Below are 20790 nucleotides of genomic sequence, written 5' to 3' on the forward strand. Positions count from 1 at the left end.
ACCTTTGAAAACATTATGGAGAGCTCTCAGGCATGCAGGTTCCTTCATCGTTGAATCTTGTGATATTTTATTACTTAAAACGATCATTACTCACAATAGTTAGAGGTGCGTGTTGGGATTCGACCTCGGCCTTCCTAACGGTAAGTCGAGCTCGTACCTATTGGGCTAAAGTCTGACTGACACTGGGTTAAATAGGATCTACTTCTTCTGTGCCTCTCCACTACTGAAGGTTGGCCGTCAGCTCAGCGAACTTCTCGCGGTCTTGCGCCAAGCAAAACAATGTTTCCACGCGAGCGATATTGGTCCATACACGGATGTTGCGCAACCATGACTTCTTCCTTCTTCCAACACTTCGTTTTCCCTCTACTTTGCCCATCATTATGAGCTGGAGCAGTTGGTATCGCTCATGTCTCAGGTGGCTTTAACTTTTCTCTATTTAATGATTGGCAGGAACTCCCGGTTTCTGGCTTAAAGAGTATACTTTAGGATTATAAGTGCGCTATACCTAATGCCAAGTATGAGAGGAGTATCTAATTATAGTACTGAGAAACCGTATTGTCACTAGATGGCACTCTTTCGGTACTATATAAATCCTAGTTAACTTTCACGCGGTTGAATAAGTAAACGTAGGTGGAAAATCTCATACTTGGCACTCAGAATAGGCTAAGTTATGTCCAACCTATTTGCATTGGAAGCGGAACAGGATCTGAGTTCTGCTTCTATCTCTTTTCTGGGTCAATAATAGTTTAGAACTAAAGTTTAAACATTCGTGAGTAAGTTCATTTCAATGTAAAATTGTGGGCTAAACTAATGTGAACTTTCATAGGATATTGCCCCAATTTGGGTATGAAACTTCAGAGACTAATTCACGTTTCAGTAATTCCCATTGTCAACTGTGCGGGTCGAACACCAGTTCTCTTATTATATGAATCTTACAATACAAACCGAGTTAAGAATTGTTTTCATTAGCTCAAATGTTACAGTAACGGGGCGCTGAATAATATAGATTTTAAGAGACCGTTATGTGAGATGATAACCTGTGTAGGACATATCGCTTAATGAGACTAATTACTTTGCAATTCTAATTTTTGTAGAGATATCTGTAGCTTTATTTATAGTTACTTATTCCTTCCTCAAACTAAATATAATGTTTTTTTAATATTTTAGTGTGTGGTATTTTATATATGTAACTGATATTGAAATAGGTTTTAATGCATTTTTAAATACTTATAAAATAATATTGACGGGATTCAAACCCGAATTTCTCGAGAGATCCCAGTTGGATTGGAAGATGACATCAAGTCAAGTCATCTTCCAATCCAACTGGGATTTGTATTTTTACCAGTCAAAGTGACTTAAACAAAATTTGCTTTCAGAATGTCCTCCAAGTTTATGTACATGAAAATTGAAAAGTACTTTCACGTATCACTTGTTTTTCCATAACCTAGCAGCATATATATATGTGTAACTATACATATATATAAATGTAACAGGTAAACTAAGCGTGATTTGAAGAGGTTAATTAAGCTGATTACTTATATTCATTTTAATAACTCAATCAAATTTAATATAATCGGAAAATAAAATGTTAATTAAGTAAAAATTCCTTGTTCATTGAGATATTTTTATTAGTGTGTAATTAGTTAACATTAATTCTTAAATAAAATATCGGTGTTAAAAAGAAAGAGTTTTACTAACATTTCCATATACCTGTTCCCTAAGAATGAAAACGAAAACGACCCAATTAATCGTATTTAACTTAGGGACTGATAACTGAAACTTGAAACAAAGTAAATAAAATAGCGGTTCCATCCGTAAAAATAACTAATTTATAACAATGGAAATGAAACCCTTAAGCAAATGAGTAGTCTCATTGTTGTTAACCGGGTTCATTGACCGCTCATGTTCGATATTTCTCCTGCTTCAAGCACTATCAGGAGCACCCTTACGTGCCAATACCATTTCGCGTGTTTGCCTTCTATTATTCTTTCCATTTTTTTTTATTGTACTTGTACAAGAAACTTGTTAAAGAGCAAATTTGTTAGTAAATTAATAAATTGAATGAAAGCAAAATTAAATGTCCAGTTTACCGTACACAGTTTCATTTAGTTGGCCAGTCCCACTTATGATAATTTGGATTCCAGACTACCACAATATCTTTCAGGTATGATAATAATTTAATCTCACACGTGATATTAGGTGATTGCAAAATCTTGAAACTATTTTGCTTAAATATTAAGCCACACGATGCTATACAGACAAATATAACTATTTGAAGGCACTTAAATATTTAATGAGAGACAAATAATAATTTATTCTTAACGTATACAATGACACAAATAGCCTATAATGCATAAAGAGTTTAAAAATAATTATTTACTTTAATATTTATTAGTATTAAATAGTTTATATTAATTAAGAAATCGACACAAACATTGATATAAGATAATTTTAACTTAAGAAATATTACTATAAATTATATTCTTGTAAAGATAACCTCTTTTCTCGAGTTCGTATATAATCATAAATGACATTTAAAATAGATAGAAGAGTTTGTTTTAACAAGAAATTATTTTATTCAAAGACTTGAAGTAAAGGCTTAAAATGTTGTTTCTTGTGTTTTCACAGAAACGCAATTTCGTCTTTATTTCAACTACCCATTGAACGGCATATTATAAACATTATTATATTCTTATTAATAATATTATTTATCAAAATATTTTTAATAGAGAGGTCTACTCGGAATAAATTAAATAATTAAAAAAAAAAAACAAAAAACTTAATAAATTTATTTTAAAACATTTCACTATAAGTGAAAATCAACTAGTTATTATATTTTATTTTAATATTTATTTTTAAATAATTAAGTTATGTGTCATGAAAATAACCTTTTTTTCTTTTCTATTTATAAAATATAATATGAGTATAGATTAAAAAATATACCAAAGCTGTAAATGGTAAACTTCATAGTGCTGATTTGAATATGCCTCACAAGTTTTCCTTTTTAAACTAAATTGACATGTCTAGACGAAGAACTACCATAGTTGTTTAGTAGAAAACTTTAGAAGTGTCAATTCAGTTAAAATTTGATATTATAGATAACATATATTAGTATCAGCCAGACCATAATTAGTTGTTTGTAATTTCAAAATGCACTAGGACTTGGCTTACAAATATTTCATTAAAGGCAAAAAGAAAATTTCATACGTAAAATAATACTAATTTAACTTATTGTTTATTAAACAGACATTGGTGCTGATTCGATTGATTCAATTTCACAAACCTTAAACTGAACTTTAACTGACAAGTATCAAAATATCACTATTATCATAATGTCATAGTTATATGAATAACCTTGGCTATTTAACAATTTTGAGCACTGCACATTTTTGTTTTTTTTTAATTAATGTGGCTTACCACCGAGTTATTTTTATTTTTATTTTATGACAATCTTAATTAAATTCGTCGTAAACGCTCTCCAAGACAGTGCGATATTTTTTTTTATTTTGTAGGCAACGGTTTGACGGCCGATTAGCGCAGTTTGCAGCGACCCTGCTTTCCGAGTTCGGTTCCCACTAGGGGGATGAACATGAAAGTTTTTCAGTGTCTCAAAATATTCATCAGTCATCTTAGTACCCATAACACAAGCTACGCTTACTTTGGGGCTAGATGGCGATGTGTGTATTGTTGTAGTATATTTATTTATTAAAGTTTGATATGTTATTTACGTAAAATATGTATATCTTTTTCGATATCAAAGCTATTTTGCCCTCGCCCAAGGGACCTATGTTTCTGTTAAGCGCTCTATACAGCGCGCAACCAGCGACACCACACGACTTGTAGTTCTGTTTAGTTTATTATCTGTGTGCAACCAAATTAGCACCATTATAGTTTCACTACTTTTTATCACAGTTATCAGCAGATACTTCTTTTAAGTGGGAGTCTTACCCATTCTTATCGAACTTAACTTAAACCATACAATAATTGAATAGTAGGGATAAATTGTGCTGATCTTTGTGGTGGCATTACCACCGAAAATGTGTGCAAAGTGCGCCTATAAAAAACAAGTTTTAGTTAAACAGTGAAATACAGGCTGATGAAGATGTGCAGGATATAATTGGTGCGCGAGAACTTAACTAAATATTTATGAAACGATCCTTTTCCTCCAATATTAAGAAGAAAGAAGAATATTATCATCAAATAAGATAAGATGAATATTTATTGGATAGAAGCAGGCGATACTTTCCGGAAATCCATGATAAATTATGAAAATTAAGCTTAATTTGCTATACTCCGCGAATAGCAGGAGAATCTGTGTGGTTTAATTATAATTTCTTCAATCCTTATACTCCACACAAAACAGATCTGCGGTAATGTACCCTCTACGCACGTTTCGCTCCAAAACCGGAGCATCCTCAGGAGATGTTGACTTTACAATCAATAATTGTTAAGTCTTAACAAAGTCAACATCTCCTGAGGATGCTCCGGTTTCGGAGTACATTGCCGAAGATCTGTTTGGTGTGGAGTATGAGGATTGAAGAAATTATAAATTTCACCACGTTGATTTCTCCTGCTTTTCGCAGAGTATAGCAAATTAAGCTTAACTTTCATAATAAGATGAATATTGCATATACACACAACATACTACAGTGTTATATAAAAAAATCGTAAGATTTTGGCTAGTGGCTAGACCCTATTTGATTATTTGTCAAATGTCACTTGTTATAAATGATTAGGTTCAATATTCAATCATAGTTAAAAAAAAAACTACAACATTGCACTAATAGCAATCTAGCCCAGATTGCTATTAGTGTAATGTTGTAGTTTTTTTTTAATTATTTAATCTATCGCTCTTATATATTAATTTACAATTAACAACGCAATTGCTATTGTCAAGATTTCCAATGGTGTCGAAACCTTGAGAGAATGGAGACGCTTTCTGCAACGCTTATGAATTTGAAAATAAGAGGAAGAGTGAACTCGATTTTAGACGCGACCATCTTAAAATAAAACCACACTCTAACATAATGCATAATTATATTGATAGTACCTTAACTTGTCCTCACTGCGCTCGATCTTTCAGTGCAAAGATAGGGTACTTCAGTCATATTAGGGCACACGAGCGAAGCCCTTTTAACAATGTAACAAGTGTGCAGTAACCGTAGCCGAAACGGCTAGTGAATATTATTGTCAAAAAAATTCCATCAAATTTTTAATAAATAACAACTTTGCTCAACTACTAATCAACGGATAACAGATAGATTGAATATAGAAAACGGACGTAACTCCATTTTCAATATATACCTAATCTATCCATCTCATATATAGATTTACTACTTAGTAACGTTTCCATTTATTAAAAATTGGATGGTTTTTTTATGAAAATAATATATCATATCCCAAGCCGTTTCGGCTACTGTCATTGCACACTTGTCGCATAGTTAAAAGGGCTTCGCTCGTGTGCCCTAATCTGACTGATGTACTTATTGACAAAAAATATTCATACAATTTTTACAAATAACAACTTTGCTAAGCAACTTATCAACCGATTATAGATAGATTGAATATAGAAATCGGACGATAGTAAATGTAAAACTCAAAAATCTCATGAAAAAGGACTCTACATTACCGTTAGGTAGACGGTATTTACTTATTATTAAAATAAAAAAAAAGTACAAAAATAATCATACGAATCCGCCAAGTCCAGTTCAATTGTTTTATAAAAAATACAGATCAAATCTTTTTTATAACTTGGTTAAAATAGACTACGCTATTAGTGAGTTTCGCCAAACATCGGTTGCTGCGCAACTTTTACTCGCACGCCGAAAACAAAAATAAACTTAGCTTAGTTGATACAAACAGGGGTTCATTGTCGGAGAACGACAAAAGACGATCGCAATGCTTTCTGATTCGCGGACACTATTGCATTGTTTGAGTTTTTTTTAAAGTAATAATAGTAGTTATATGAATAACTAAGTTGTGGAAACTTCATTGGTTTATGTGATATAAAAATACGGCATTACTTTTATGTGTAACAGTACTGTTTGTTTCCCTTGAAAAGCTAATAAATAAATAAATAAATAGACAGATCAAGCATATGGTGAGAGCAAATCCAACGGCATGGCCAAATCCATGGACATGCAAAGACAATGTCCTGCATAGTACAGCCCTGTGGCCTTCATACATGTGGCTGTAATTACAGCGGCAACCACACCCTTCAGACCGGAACACAGCATTGCAATAATACTGCTTGGCGGCAGAAATAGCCATGCTGGTAGCACTTCCCCGGACGAGCTCTGTCACAAAGAAACTCCACTACTACTATGTGAGATATGTAGCTACCATCAATGTAGTCAATAATTGTATACCTTTTGTTAAATTTTTACTGTTAATTTGTTATGTTTATGTGGTGTACAATAAAAGTGTATTCATTCATTCAATAATTACAATTGTGATAACGCAAGCTTATAACAACGCTTACACGGGAAACCCATGCTTTTCGTATGCACGCCGGTCGCGTAAGATCGCTAATATAATCATGTCTTCTGCTTCTTTCTACCATTCTCTTGCCTGTAGCTTTTATATGACTGCTTGTGATCCGCCTTCTATGTATAAATATGTGTGTTTGTGCAATAAACTGTGTGTACGGATGTTTAATAACAATATCTTTTAGTCCTCGCTTCTACATCAAAACCTCCAAACAACTATATACATAAGTTCGCAATCCACGAATAAAGCTAAGCCACGAAATGAGGTTGCTATTCCATTAGTTGATATGAAATGCATACGGAGTCCGACAACTATAAAGTATGCCATAGTACCTGTACCTTAGTGGGTACACAGTAATTATATATATATCAATTATTTTAAGCAATTAAAATATCACTTAGTTCAACGGTGAAGGAAAACATCGTGAGGAAACCTGCATGCCTGAGAGTTCTACATAATGTTCTCAAAGGTGTGTTGAGTCCACCAATCCGCACTGGGCCAGCGTAGTGGACTATGCCCTAACTCCTAACCTTAACGTAATGGGTTATATGACGAAATATATATTTACTGTGATTTAGGGAACTCTTGATTAATTGTTTGTTAGGTTTGACGACCACCCTAGCGCAGTCGTGGAAGCTGAAGTCTTATAAATGCGTGGTCCGATTGATAGGTGATGCGATTACCAACGGCGAATTGAAGTAAATTATAATTGTGACTGGTTAGTTATTAGTCGTGCTGCCAAGAGATTAAGCGGTACGATATTGCGTGTGATATTTTTCTTGCACGAAAGTGAGAGTGAATTTTCACTCAAGGTCACTTTTAGGTGCATTTCGTTACATGAGAGAGATGAGAAATATACGGGAAAAGTAGAAGAAAGAGAGCTTAATAAAATTATGATTAATACAAATCGTGCATGCCCGACTATCTCTAACGTGGTGAACGACAGTTTTCGGCATCGCCAGATTTTTTTTTAACTGTAGTTATTAAATATAAGCTTTTGCATAGCGTGAATGTAATTATGCGTAAGTGATTGAGAAGAGTTTAAAAATTAAGATCCGAACTCAAAAAAAAACATATTCTAAGTTAGTACCTACCTAAAGTTAAAGTTAAATACGTAAAATACTATCCTTGGAAATTTGAACCCAAGAGGTGAATACACAATCTACGACATTAATAAAATTAAGAAAGGAGTTTAAATATTTTAGGATGGCTCACTGGCATTTTTTTTAACGCGTTTTGCTTATATCTTATACTAATCCATTTAATGAATGGCGGCAAAAATATTCCAAGCCTACCTACGTCTAGCGAAAAAACTTGTGTGTTTATTTTATACCGTTCGCGTTTTGCTTGAAAACTACCTGGCGCGAATTTTAATACAGTTCTACCCATTAAATTCGTACTCGTTTGTATTACGGATATCAAGGTATATACATATAATGTGAACGAACTACTGGGGCGAACTATTTTTTTAATGTGACCCGAGTAGCAAAACAAAATGTTTTATGCTGTTTTTATGTCGTAGGTAAATCAGTTCCAGATGCCTGTGAACAATTGATCTTAACACTAGCGGCCCCTCACGACTTCTTCCGTGTAACTACGTGTAAAAACTTTTAAAAGGGAACTACTTTGACATACATGATTTTATCGCAACTTTAATCGTTTACGCAGCGTACTCTAAAAAAGAAAAAAAAACCCGATATTGAAGCATTCTTCTTTGATGCTATGCTCCTATTGGTCTTTGCGTAATGCTATATAGCATTCCTTGATAAATGGGCTATCCAACACTGTATGAATTTTCCATATCGGAACAGGAGTTCCTGAGATCATCGCGATCAAGTAAACAAACAAACTCTACAGCTTTTAAATCTTAGTAAAATATAAGATATAAAAATTTAAACTAACATACATTTTAAGCTTTAACTCTTATATTAGTTATCTGAAACATTAGATGGTAAATTAGGTTTCGAAGTGTGCCTGTAGAGTTTCCTGGAGCCGACGCCGCTCGGTTCTCACAGTTCTTGCCATCCACAGCGCAAGTATGACGGAGGTAATCTGAAAGAGTTATTATACATATAGTTTAATACTACTAATTCGCAATTGACGGCCGATTGGCGCAGTGGACAGCGACACTGCTTTCTGAGTCTTAAGTCGTGGGTTCGATTCCCACAACTGGAAAATGTTTGTGTGATGAACATGATTGTTTTTCAGTGGCTGGGTGTTAATCTGATACGACACTAATTGTTCAGGGAAAGAGCTGGTCCGAAACACAGCATAACGCTGAGGTCGCATTGACAAAGATTTTGTCTTGGCTGTCCTCAAATTTATTATCACTTAACGTTGCCAAAACCAAATACATAGCCTTTTCCTTCAATAAATCAATGCAGCCTCATAACTTATTTAAGATAACTGCGCACTCATGTGGGTCTGTTAATAACATTGCTTGCGGGTGTTGTATCCTGGATCGTGTTGATGTCATAAAGTATTTAGGAGTTAAAATAGATAGTACACTTTCTTGGATGCCACAAATAGAATCACTCGTTGGTCAAGTCAGAAAATTGATCTTCGTTTTTAGGAATCTGCGTTCAATTCTTGATTACAAAACTCTAAAAATGGTGTACTTTTCTCTGGCCCAATCAATCTTATCTTACTGTATCACTTCGTGGGGTAATTGTAGCAAAACCTTACTGCTGAGACTAGAAAGAACACAGAAAGCTGTTCTAAAAGTTATGTTAGGTAAGCCGGTTAGGTTCCCATCGGTCGAACTATACAATATTACTGAAGTACTTTCAGTCAGGAAAATATATATCCTTCATGTCATTTTAAGGAAACACCGTGAATTGCATTTTAATCCAAGTGTCTATACGGAAAAGAGAAGATCTGATCGCGTCTGTCAGATTAAACCATGCCGCACTATGCTTGCTAAAAGACAATTTCACAATGCTAGCTGTACCCTTTATAACAAAATTAATTTTACATTAAATATATATCCTTTAACTGTCCATAAATGTAGAAGTGCTATTATACATTGGCTAAGGAATCTATCCTACAGTGATGTAGAAAAGATAATAAAATGATTCTTCCTACTTCAACAGATTTTAAAAAAAGGCCCAAAATATAGACATACACATAACACACATGCATATATACACACAAACACACACACACTCACACACAATTGCACACACACACACACACACCCGCACTAAATAAGTCGCTGCATGTTTTTATTATTTTAATTGACTCTTATTCTCTTTTTTTTTTTTATTGGCATTTACTGTGTTCTTTTTTTGTCTTATTGGTGCTATACATTTATTGTTAGAGGTGGGCGTTAATTGTTGCGACACAGTTTATACTACTGCAACAGTTATCGTGGCACCATGTTTATTGTGTCAATTCTGTACCCTTACCAATATTCTGAATAAATGAAATGAAAACTCTCCTGTATATTATAAGTATTTATGTGTATTATATTCATAAAACTATTCAACAGCTATCTTTGTACCCATAAAACGGCTCCCAGCGACTCACTTGATGTCGTCTGGGGTCGCTATTCCAGGACCCCAACGTCCATCGGTTCTCCGAGCTATGTGCCATGCCCATTGCCACTTTAGCTTCGCGACTCTTTGAGCTATGTCGGTAACTCTGATTCTTCAACGGATCTACTCACTCCTGATTTGATCACGTAGCGATCCTCCAAGCATAGCTCCCTCCGTCGCCCGCTAAGTGACCTTTTTTGAACCTTGTTATGAGGCCCATAATAAGTGACCAAATTTTAGAGCCAGATAAATCTCACCTCCTCATATCTACCCATTACCGGCCCAATAGGACACGGTTCTCCTCTCAGATTTAGAATAGTTTAGGCCGTAGTCGACAACACTGGCCCAGTGTGGATTGGTGAATTCCACACGCCTGTCAGAACATTAAGGAGAACTCTCAGGCATGCAGGTTTCCCTACGACATTTTCCTTCACTGTTAAAACCAGTGATATTTTAATTGTTTAAAACGCACATAACTTCGAAAAGTTAGAGGTTGAGGCTGATAATGCCCCCGAAAATTGAGTCGAAGTTGTAACCACTGGGCTATCTCACCTCAAGCAACAAAAAAAGCGCGCCAGTAGATATAAAAATCTTTCCCGTCAAAGCCAACTTCTGCTTCAGTATCTCTTCGCAGCCCCTCAGGTAGTAGGACTTGTTGTTGAGGCATTCGGAGTGGAAGTGGCGACGAGCATCCCCCTCGCGTAGGGGATGAGCACGTGCACAGCATGACGTGGGGATATCGCGCTGTAGCAGAGAGTAGTCTTCTGGGCCGTCGACGCCACAGCATTTGTTCTAGAAGAATATTGGATAGAAGCAGACGTTACTCCGCGAAAAGCAGGAGAATCTGTATTGTGTAATTCATAATTTCTTCAATCCTTTTACTCCACACAAAACAGATCTTCGGCAATGTACCCTCTGCGCCCGTATTAAATAAAGAAATTAGAAATTACACTATGCAGATTCTCATGCTTTTCCCCGAGTATAGCAAATAAAACTTAATTTTCATAATTTTCTAGAATACCATATTCAAAAATTAGGTTTGGAACTCTTGGGAACTTCAATCAATATTTTAATTATGAGAAAAACCAGCAGGTAGTGACATATTTTGTTTATACCTGTAGATAACATCGTTGTATATTTAAAGTACTATCCTTATTTTTAATTTATTTAACTTTCGATTCCACGCAACTTCGTCCGTGCACAACTGCTAATATTTTTTTTTTTTTACAAACGTGCATACACTTTTCTACAGTAAATACCCCAAATCACCTCGTCACGTTACCCACCTGGGTATTTCGTGTGCTCATTTCCCAAATTGAACTACCAATTGTACGAAAAATTTGATTAATTTTTATCAGTTCAGCACGTTATAACATATAAACATCCATCCCCTATTTTACCATGAGCTGGAATTTTATAAATCCTGAAATATGTATTAACCGATATAGTGTAGTACGATCCAATATAGTATAGTCAGTGGCGTGCATAGAGGGTATGCACAGAGTGTGCAAATGATATAAAATTACGTAAATCTCCAGTACGGGCTATAAATACTTAAGGGCAAGCTTTTTATAACTGTAAAAAAGCCTATACTTAAGTTTTTTTTAAATTCTTACTGGAGATTTTCTTCATTTTATATCATCTGCATACCCTGTGCATACCCTCTATGCACGCCACTGAGTATAGTGTAGTATTAATATAGTCTAGTGTATATGTCCATCTAGTATAGCTCTCAATAGTGACATAGATACAAGATGAACATAGATACAATGGACAAACAAAAATGTTAGGTCTATCCATACCTCAGCCTGTAGTGTATCCCAGTAAATCAGATGGCTAGGTCTCTCGTCATCCACAGTGGAGTTTGTGTAGAAGTGCGCCCTGAGTTTACTGGGCCCGCTGACCCAGTTGTTGAGTAACGCCCCGCCTGCTGCCACCACCAAGTCCACAGACACCAGGAATATCAGGAAACAGGCGTACTGGACAAAGGCGACTGGTCATCATACAGCTTTAAAGGTACACAGATGAATTTCGGTAGTAGTATGAATGAATGAATATACTTTTATTGCACACCACAAAAAGTACATAGCAAAAAAAGAAAAGTATAACAAAAGAACGTATACAATTTGGCGGCCTTATCGCTATATAGCGATTTCTTCCAGGCAACCAATGGCAAAGATAAAAAAAATGTTACAGAAAATAGTTAGGTGGTGCATATATACGTATACCCATAAAACAAATATTTCTTTACTTAAATATATACATATAATATATAAATATTATTTTCATATAGTACTACCCTACTAATATTATAAATGTGAATGTAAGTTTGTTTGTTACGCTTTCAAGCAAAAACTACTAAACCGATCATCATGAAACTTTGTACACATATTTCTGAAGGTATTAGAAGGAATATGGGATGCTTTTTATCCCGAAATTATGCTCACTTCTTTTTGGGAGAGGGGACGAAAGTGTTGGACGATTTAACACCATAACGCCCTCAATAAAAAACCGATTAAATAAGAATACACAACTTAAAAATTTCAGTAGAATAACACCTAAATTAAATGCCACATGTCTTTCGAAAAACAAAAACAAAGGCAGACAAAGTCGCGGGCAACAGCTAGTATGATATATGAAAATGATCTTTACTAATAGTAGTACTACTAACAGTCGTGGATTTTCAGCAATTCTGTCTAACACAAACCACGAGCGCGCACACCCAAACACACACACACACAAACATGCATATATTTTTATAATTTTTATTAGTGTTTTTACCTACACTTGGAGGAATTATCAATTTTATAAATTTAAAATGCATATTAAAATTTTCGTAACCGACATGATTTGAACCTGCGACTCTCGGGCAATCGCGGCCTGTGCGCTTTCACCAATTAAGCTTCGGCTCTCCTACCATCGCTGCTGAAAATTAGTATACGCCTTTCACATCAGTCTCATAGCGACTGTAGCGTCATCTAGTAGGAAACGTTGCAGTTTCGATCTCCTTTTTCAAAGGAGATCGAAATACAATACAAACCCATATTACAATGAGACACGTTTGAACGCTTTTTTTTATATTTTTATAATTTTTATTAGTGTTTTTACCTACACTTGGAAGAATTATCAATTTTATAAATTTAAAATGCATAAAAAAATTTATATTACAAAAATGCATACTTATTTTCTATATTAAATCGGTTGTAATTTTTATTATCATCTAAATTTCTGTATAACATGTCTATCCTTTGTATACTATTTGTTTACCTACCTTCCTTTTCTTGTAATTTGTTAAGTTTATTTTAATTGTAATGGAAGAGCGGAGTCTTCTGACAAAGGGGTAGTAATACTACTCTTAAAAGAAGGTTTCAGCGATATATTGAATACCACTTTGTTTTTTACCGAAATAACTTTTTTTTAAATATAAAAATTGCGTGGAAAGTTCATTGCGAAAGATTGAAGGAATTATAAATAGCACCGTACAGATTATCGTTTTCGCGGAGTATAGCAAATTAAGCCAACTGTTCAACGAACATTTCGTGGAATTCTGCACTGCAAAGTAACGCCTTTTTTTTTACTCTTTATTGCACAGCCAAAAAAACGGTTTGCAAAAGACGCATATATTAAAGCCAACCTTCAGACTTTTAGACGTGAGTGTTCGTGATCGAACTCCATCCCCCCGCAAGGGAGTCTGAAGTCCTAACCATTTAGCTATCACCCCTCTTCCTTTGTTCAAATATATTGAATAAATAATTGTATTGCATTTACTCGTACGTTAGAGTGCAAAGGTCCACGTGTTGGTAATTCACAATAATCTTAATACTACTTGCAGTGCAGTACACTAGACTACACAAAATAAGCAATTCATTTAAAGGAAATTGTATACAATTTTACAATAAATTACCGGTTGATATCTTGGGGATGTCAATAAAGAAGTTCAAAGTTTGTATTAAGCGAAAGCTTATAGAAAAGTCCTATTATAGTATAAAGGATTACGTAAACGATAAAAAAGCTTGGGTGTACACAATGGCTCTAACCAGGTTGCTTCTTAAATATTTTCTAATGACAATGTGAGATGGTGATAACAAAAAGAACACCCGGCTAAGTTTGTTGTGGGCTTCTTCTTAGACCAGGGCGCGATTGGAACCCTCGTAGCTTTAGTTTTAAGTTTACGATTGGAGTTATCGCCATCACTACTCACTGCTATGTACACATTTTGTATATAATAACGCATCAAAAGTGCCATCTATGTGCCTATTTGAATAAAGAAATATTTGACTTCGACTCTGACTTTACTAAAGCTGACATCCAGTATGCTTAAATACACTATCTGCTAAAACCTTCAGAACAATATTGCAGCTGCTCTTGATCCTACGTTACAAATAATGTACACCATTGTGAATTAGCGCATGAAAAAGAGTATCTTCCATTTTTAAAGACGGTTATAATAATAATATTAATAAAATAAAGTAAATATAATAATAAAGTTATAATATAGTAATAAAATAATAAAATAAATATAATAATAAACTTTTTTATTAGAGGCATATAAACCCATATATAAGCTTTTATATACAAAGAAATCTATAATTAAATGTATACATTGAAACTTACATCTAACAGAAATAGTTAATAAACTTATTTCAGATGACATAGTTATGAACATGGCAAGGCGCGTTCATAAACTTTGCAAAACTCGGATCAATATATAGTGGCTACATTTCTCTTGAATATTTAATAAGCAATGGGCACTCGATTCATATCGATTTTTCGTGGCATATAAATTTTCTTTGTTCAGAAAATATTGCTTTATCTTCCATATTATTATATTTTTCAGGTAGTTTATAATCATAATTATCATCTTTAAACTATTCAAAATCAATATTCATTTATTTCTCGTAGCATTACGTAACAAACGCCAAGTCTGTTTGCAAAAGAGACCCGTGAAGAAGATGACAAAAAACTCAGAATGACAAGGAAAGGGTTAAGGCCGTAGTTCACCATGCTGGCCTAGTGCGGATTGGTGGACTCCACACTCCTTTGAGAACATTATGGAGAACTCTCAGGCATGCGGGTTGCCTCACGATGTTTTCCTTCAACGTTGAAGCAAGTGATATTTTAATTACTTAAAACGAACATAACTTATTAGAGTTAGAGGTGTGTGCTGGGATTCAAACTCGGCCCCCCGAAAGCGAAGTCGAGCTCCTACCCATTGGGCAGTGGCGTGCATAGAGGGTATGCACAGGGTATGCAGATGATATAAAATTAAGAAAATGTCGAGTACGAGCTATAAAAACTTAAGGGTAGGCTTTTTATATCTCTTACAATGCCTATCCTTAAGTTTATTATAACTCGTACTTGAGGTTTTTTTTTTCATTTTATATTATCTGCATACCCTTTGCATAGTGGCGTGCCTTCTTTATGCACGCCACTGCCACCTGGCTATCACCGCTTCCAACAATTGCAATATAACCTTCATTTTCCTATTTTGCGAGAGATGAAAACGAAAAAGCTTCCAAACAACCTTGTCACTAATAATGATTATACCCACTGGGTCATAGAGTGACGTTTGACGGCCGATTGGCGCAGTGGACAGCGACCCTGCTTTCTGAGTCCAAGGCCGTGGGTTCGATTCCCACAACTGGAAAATGTTTGTGTGATCAACATGAATGTTTTTCTGTGTCTGGGTGTTTTAATGTATACTATAAGTATTTATGTATATTATTCATAAAATATTCATCAGTTATCTTAGTTCCCATAACACAAGCTACGCTTACTTTGGGACTAGATGGCGGTGTGTGTATTGTCGTAGTATATTTATTTATTTATTTATAGTATAGCGCGCCACGCTCCAGTATCGGTTAATCGTAAAACATCAATGCTGCTTGGCGAAAGGAATAACCATTAGTACATACGAGTTCTTCCCCGGAGAATACTACTTGATTGAAAAGACGATGATTTGTGCTAAGTGCACTTACCACGTATAGAATTTTGACGTGCTCCCTCAAAGCGCCAATACAACCCAGCACGGCAGTCACCACCAAACTGAGTGCCAGGGTGGTGAGGAATGCCAGCACGCCGCGGGACAACGCTGTCTGCTTCTCAGGCTTGGACTTGCGCTCGCGCATGTCGATCACGCACATCGCCATGAGGAATAGTCCGAAAAGCTGTGAGGATATACAAAGCTGTGAGACTACATTATGAGACTATATTATTACCCATGCTGTCATACTAATATCACAGTATAAATAATATACAACATGTAACCGAATTACGAAATACTGTTGAAGTGTGCATAAGTATATTTTATAAGGAATCACCCACCCTGTAAATTAATCAAAAGAAGCGTATATATTATTTCATACAAACTTTATAAAATTACTTATGACAACCCCATAGAAGACCGGCACGTGCACCTACGCTAAGCGACGCGTACCTAATAAGTGACTATACATATAACCGAAACACTAATAGTTTAAAACTATGAGTGTTTCGGTTTCACAGATATGTCTCAGAGAAAGTAAAAAATTTACCACTAAAGTTCTTAAAAAATAGCACGATTCGAAACTGATTTATAACAGATTACCATTGAGCAGTTATCGGATTATAGGCCCGGGTAACATTTACTTCAAACAACCAGTTTGTACCAACAATAACTGAACACTTTTGCCAGGTAAAATAAAAAAAATATTTTCTTGTGAAAGGGCTAATTATACCAACTATTATATAAATTATATATTTATAAAACACTACTTTGCATTACGTGAGATTGTAGCAAAGTGCAAGCGTAATGATTTAAAATTAAGAGCTGTGTATAAATAAAAGAGGTGCAATTCCTTTGTGTGCAACTTTTATTGAAAATAACAATATAAATTTAACTCACTATGAAAATTATGTTCAACAGGGCCAGAAAGAACTTCACGCAACGGATGCTCTTAGGCTTCATGGTGAGACAATCTACGAAACCTTGACGTTAAAATTATCCTCTGATGACTGTTTATACTGCTTCTTCTTTGACTCCTGTTTCAACCTGTGACCAAAATTGCATTTCAATGTTACATCAGTGACAGAAGAACCTAAACATCCCTATTATTGGGATCAGATACTTCTACAGGAGCTACCAAAGACTGACTGTCGCTACCACTAGATTGATTCAACTCATCGATGTTATGTGACGTGGTTCATGCCAGCAGGTGGGTGTAGGTAGGTGGTTTGACAGTTGCAGACCGGCGCGGCGGCGGCAGGTGTCATAGAAAAAAAGAGACAGTGCTTTATGATTGCCTAGTATCTTAATACTTAAAATACCTTACAATTTACCCATTTCCACTAGATGCACTAACAATTTCCACTAGATTAAAGATATTTGACGTGGTTCTTGCCGGTGGAACTAGGTGTTCTGTCAGTTGCAGACCGCGGCGCTGTGGCAAGATAAGGGTCGATTGTGTATTATTATTGTAATAGAAATACAGCGCAAGTGTGACGATCTTAGTACTTTATGATTGCCTAGTACTATAAGATATAAAATATAATCGCTGTGTGATTATCACACGTTTCGCTATCAAACTTCACTGTCATTTATAGTTTGACAGTGCAGACTGTGCACTTGGCGCAAATTTTTGAAAAGTTTTGGTAACTGTCAGAAAAAGGAATGCGATGCAGAAGTACTTTCAGCTTTGCCTGATTAGTTACGAATTCATCCGAGGTAAAGAAAAAAGAAAGAGTAAACAATGAGAGAAAGAAAAAAGAATCAGAAGACAGTGGTATCAATTCTCTGGAATCTCTAAAGCTAGTTCAACTAACAAGTCTTTTACCCTACGAACAGGTTAGAACTTTTTTATTCTTACCACTTTAGTTTAGTCTAGAGTTTAATTACAGATACCACAAGCTATATAAGAGCCACATTACAGCTCTGAAGTTAGTTGAAGATGACTACGTTCGCTCTTTTTTAAAATAGTTTCGAAGCCTTAAAGATACGAAAGTTGAACTAGATTATACCACTCACACAGTTTAATTCCTACAACAACTACGAGAGTCGGTGGTGAGATGTCCGGTGACGGTGGCGTGGAGGCACTAAGTGAGGTGAGGTGGTATCGACCACTGCATGCACCCCACTGCCTGCTGGCCATTACATGCCGCGATGGAGTGATAAGCGGAGCGTGCTTTTATTGCTTTTGTTTAGCTTTAAAACGGGACTTAGTCATGGGTAATTTTTTGCTTCGCGTTGAAACTTTTTTAAGCTTTTATTTTGTTATTTGGCCGAGGAAACGAACACTTCAACAGGTTTAACTTGAATGAATGCAAATAAATAAGCGCGGCTAGGTTTGATGTGGGATGGTTGTTAGACCAGTGTCCATATTCAGTAAAATGTAACATTGTCCCGTCCATTTGTCAATCAAAGGCCCATTGTGTTATTAATGATGGAAAGGCAGATGGCCAACCAGTGGCGTGCACTAGGTTTCTTACCAGGGTATGCATACAGTAGTAAATTGCATAAAACGGCAATAAATGTCCTCCTATACGAGTTATATATAAATTTTAGGGTATGCAGTGCTTTCGTGCATGTATGAAGTGCACACCACTGTGGCCAACCTGATGATAAGCGGGAAATGATCGTCTCTAAACAGAGCAACAGTTCACAGTACATGCAAGAAACTTCCCAAAAATTTCCACCCTGTGTCTTACAACCTAAAGCGTAGGTAATGTAGACCGGCAACCATGCCCTTCAAACCAGAACACTTCTTGGTGGCAGAAATGAGCATGGCAGTACTCCCCTGGACGAGCTCTGTTACATAAAGCTCTAACATTTCAAAGTTAGGTGCATTTCAAGCAATTGAATATCACTGGGCTGTTTTCACATAACATTGTAACATAATAAAAATAAGTGGTTTGTAATTGTATATACAACGTGTAACAGAATCACGGAATAATATTGAACCATGCATCAATATAGTTCATAAGGAATCACCCTGCAAAAATATTAAATTAAAAGAAGCATAAATATATCTCAATTCAAACAAATTGAAAAAATTCTAAGGGTTTATTTATGACAACCCTATTGAAGAAAAAAGGTCGACACGAGCGTAGTACCTGCGCTACGCGACGCGTACTGAATAAAGTTACCGGAGTCACATGATTTTAATTTTGCATGTGATATGCAAGGCTATATCTGATTTATTTCTGTAAAAACTATGGCAGTGATTTACACAAAAACTATCGGTTCGTTGTACCTCTAAAGCCTGTGTATTATTTCGTTTTCATTTACACGTGGTATAATCTGAATCTTGGAAAATGCTCCAACGATTTTCATGTAATTTAATATGTAGGTAATATATGGTATAATTAAGTTTCATTTTTAGAAAACGTTTTTTATCCTTGTTTTCAGGCAATGAAATACTAATACAATATCATTTAAATACGAAAGACTCTAACATTAGTGATATGGTAAAGACTCGTAGCTTTGCTCGTTTTATTGAAAATATAAAAAAAAAACCGAACAAACCTACGTCATTCAGGTACTAATATTTTATAACCGAATATAGATTTCAGCTTTCAGCTCCAGCCCATCCAAAACAAGTCAATGAACTCAGCCTTTTTATGTCTCACTGCTGCGAACAGACAGTAATATTAAGTTGACTTGAACATAAGTTGGGGTACTATGACTGTGTCAAAGAAATCAAACCGCTTCGCAACCCTTTCTTTGGAACAGCAAGAAAATATAGAGCATCGGAAAACATATGTTGTTTCCCATAGACTGTAACCTATAGTCTTTGTTTCGATACAAGTCTCGAAGGACTATTGATTATATTCGATTGACATTTCCGTAAAGGTCGTGACACGTTAAAAGAGCGATGCCAGCAATGCACGATTTAAATAATCACATAATAATCCCATGAGTGATGGCCAACTGGTTAGAAGTATTAAAATAGGTATTACGTACGGATTTCCAAATCCCATTTATTTATTTTTTATTCCGCTTGAACTTGGGCTTTGTCTACAACCATTCCTAGTGGTAAATATTGGTGTAGTCTGAGATGGTAGACCAGCCCAGCTTAAATTTAATGGTTATACCGCCATTGGCCGGTCGTCAGAACCTGGTTGGTAAATCGGCAGGGTGTACCACGGGCAGGTGGGGTCGATGGTCGGTTATTCCAACTAGTCTCCAAAATTTGGTATGATATAAAAATTAGGCAAAACCCACCGATCATTATCAACCATTTACCGACCTAATACTGAACGTGGGTCTACTCTCAGAACGAGAGAGAAGAGTTTAGGCCGTAATCCACACACACACACCATTGAGAACACTATGAAGAACTCATATGCGTGCAGGTTCCCTCACGACGTTAAAGCAAGTGATTTATTTATTTATTTATTTGTAATGGACAACCAACAGTAGATACATTAAAACTTGCTCTTTTTTTTGGAATGAGTCACATAGTAAATAGCGAGCACTAAAAACCAATTTTATATCGAAGCTAAACTATAAATTGAGGTTTAATTAACAGACGACATTCGTTACGTTGCAATGACAGCATTGCAATGTCGTCTGTTAATATCACTGTGTCATCTGTATGACAAAGTGATATTTAACTGTATGAATTTAAAACGCACTGAACTCTGAAAAGATAGAGGTGTGTGGCGGGAATCGAGCTGTGACCCCGCAAAAGACGCCGTTCTCGGTTAACACCACTTCAAAGCCACCTATTCGCTATTTATATATATTATGTATATTTTATATTGATATATTACGTATATTTATTTAAAT

At 35.4% G+C, this 20790-nt stretch overlaps 1 protein-coding gene across 1 annotated transcript; it reads right to left on the reverse strand.

Moving 5' to 3' along the window:
• Positions 1-8445: 8445 nt before the first annotated feature.
• On the reverse strand, positions 8446-16971 carry LOC120624806 (23 kDa integral membrane protein-like). The gene is made up of 5 exons (XM_039891557.1): positions 16909-16971; positions 16004-16192; positions 11828-12004; positions 10578-10817; positions 8446-8541 (listed from the first exon to the last, which is right to left on the reverse strand). Exons 1-5 carry the CDS (start codon positions 16969-16971, stop codon positions 8446-8448), a joined length of 765 nt encoding a protein of 254 aa, XP_039747491.1.
• Positions 16972-20790: the final 3819 nt, after the last annotated feature.

Source organism: Pararge aegeria, chromosome 6 (assembly GCF_905163445.1).
Source record: "Pararge aegeria chromosome 6, ilParAegt1.1, whole genome shotgun sequence".
Lineage (NCBI taxonomy): Eukaryota > Metazoa > Arthropoda > Insecta > Lepidoptera > Nymphalidae > Pararge > Pararge aegeria.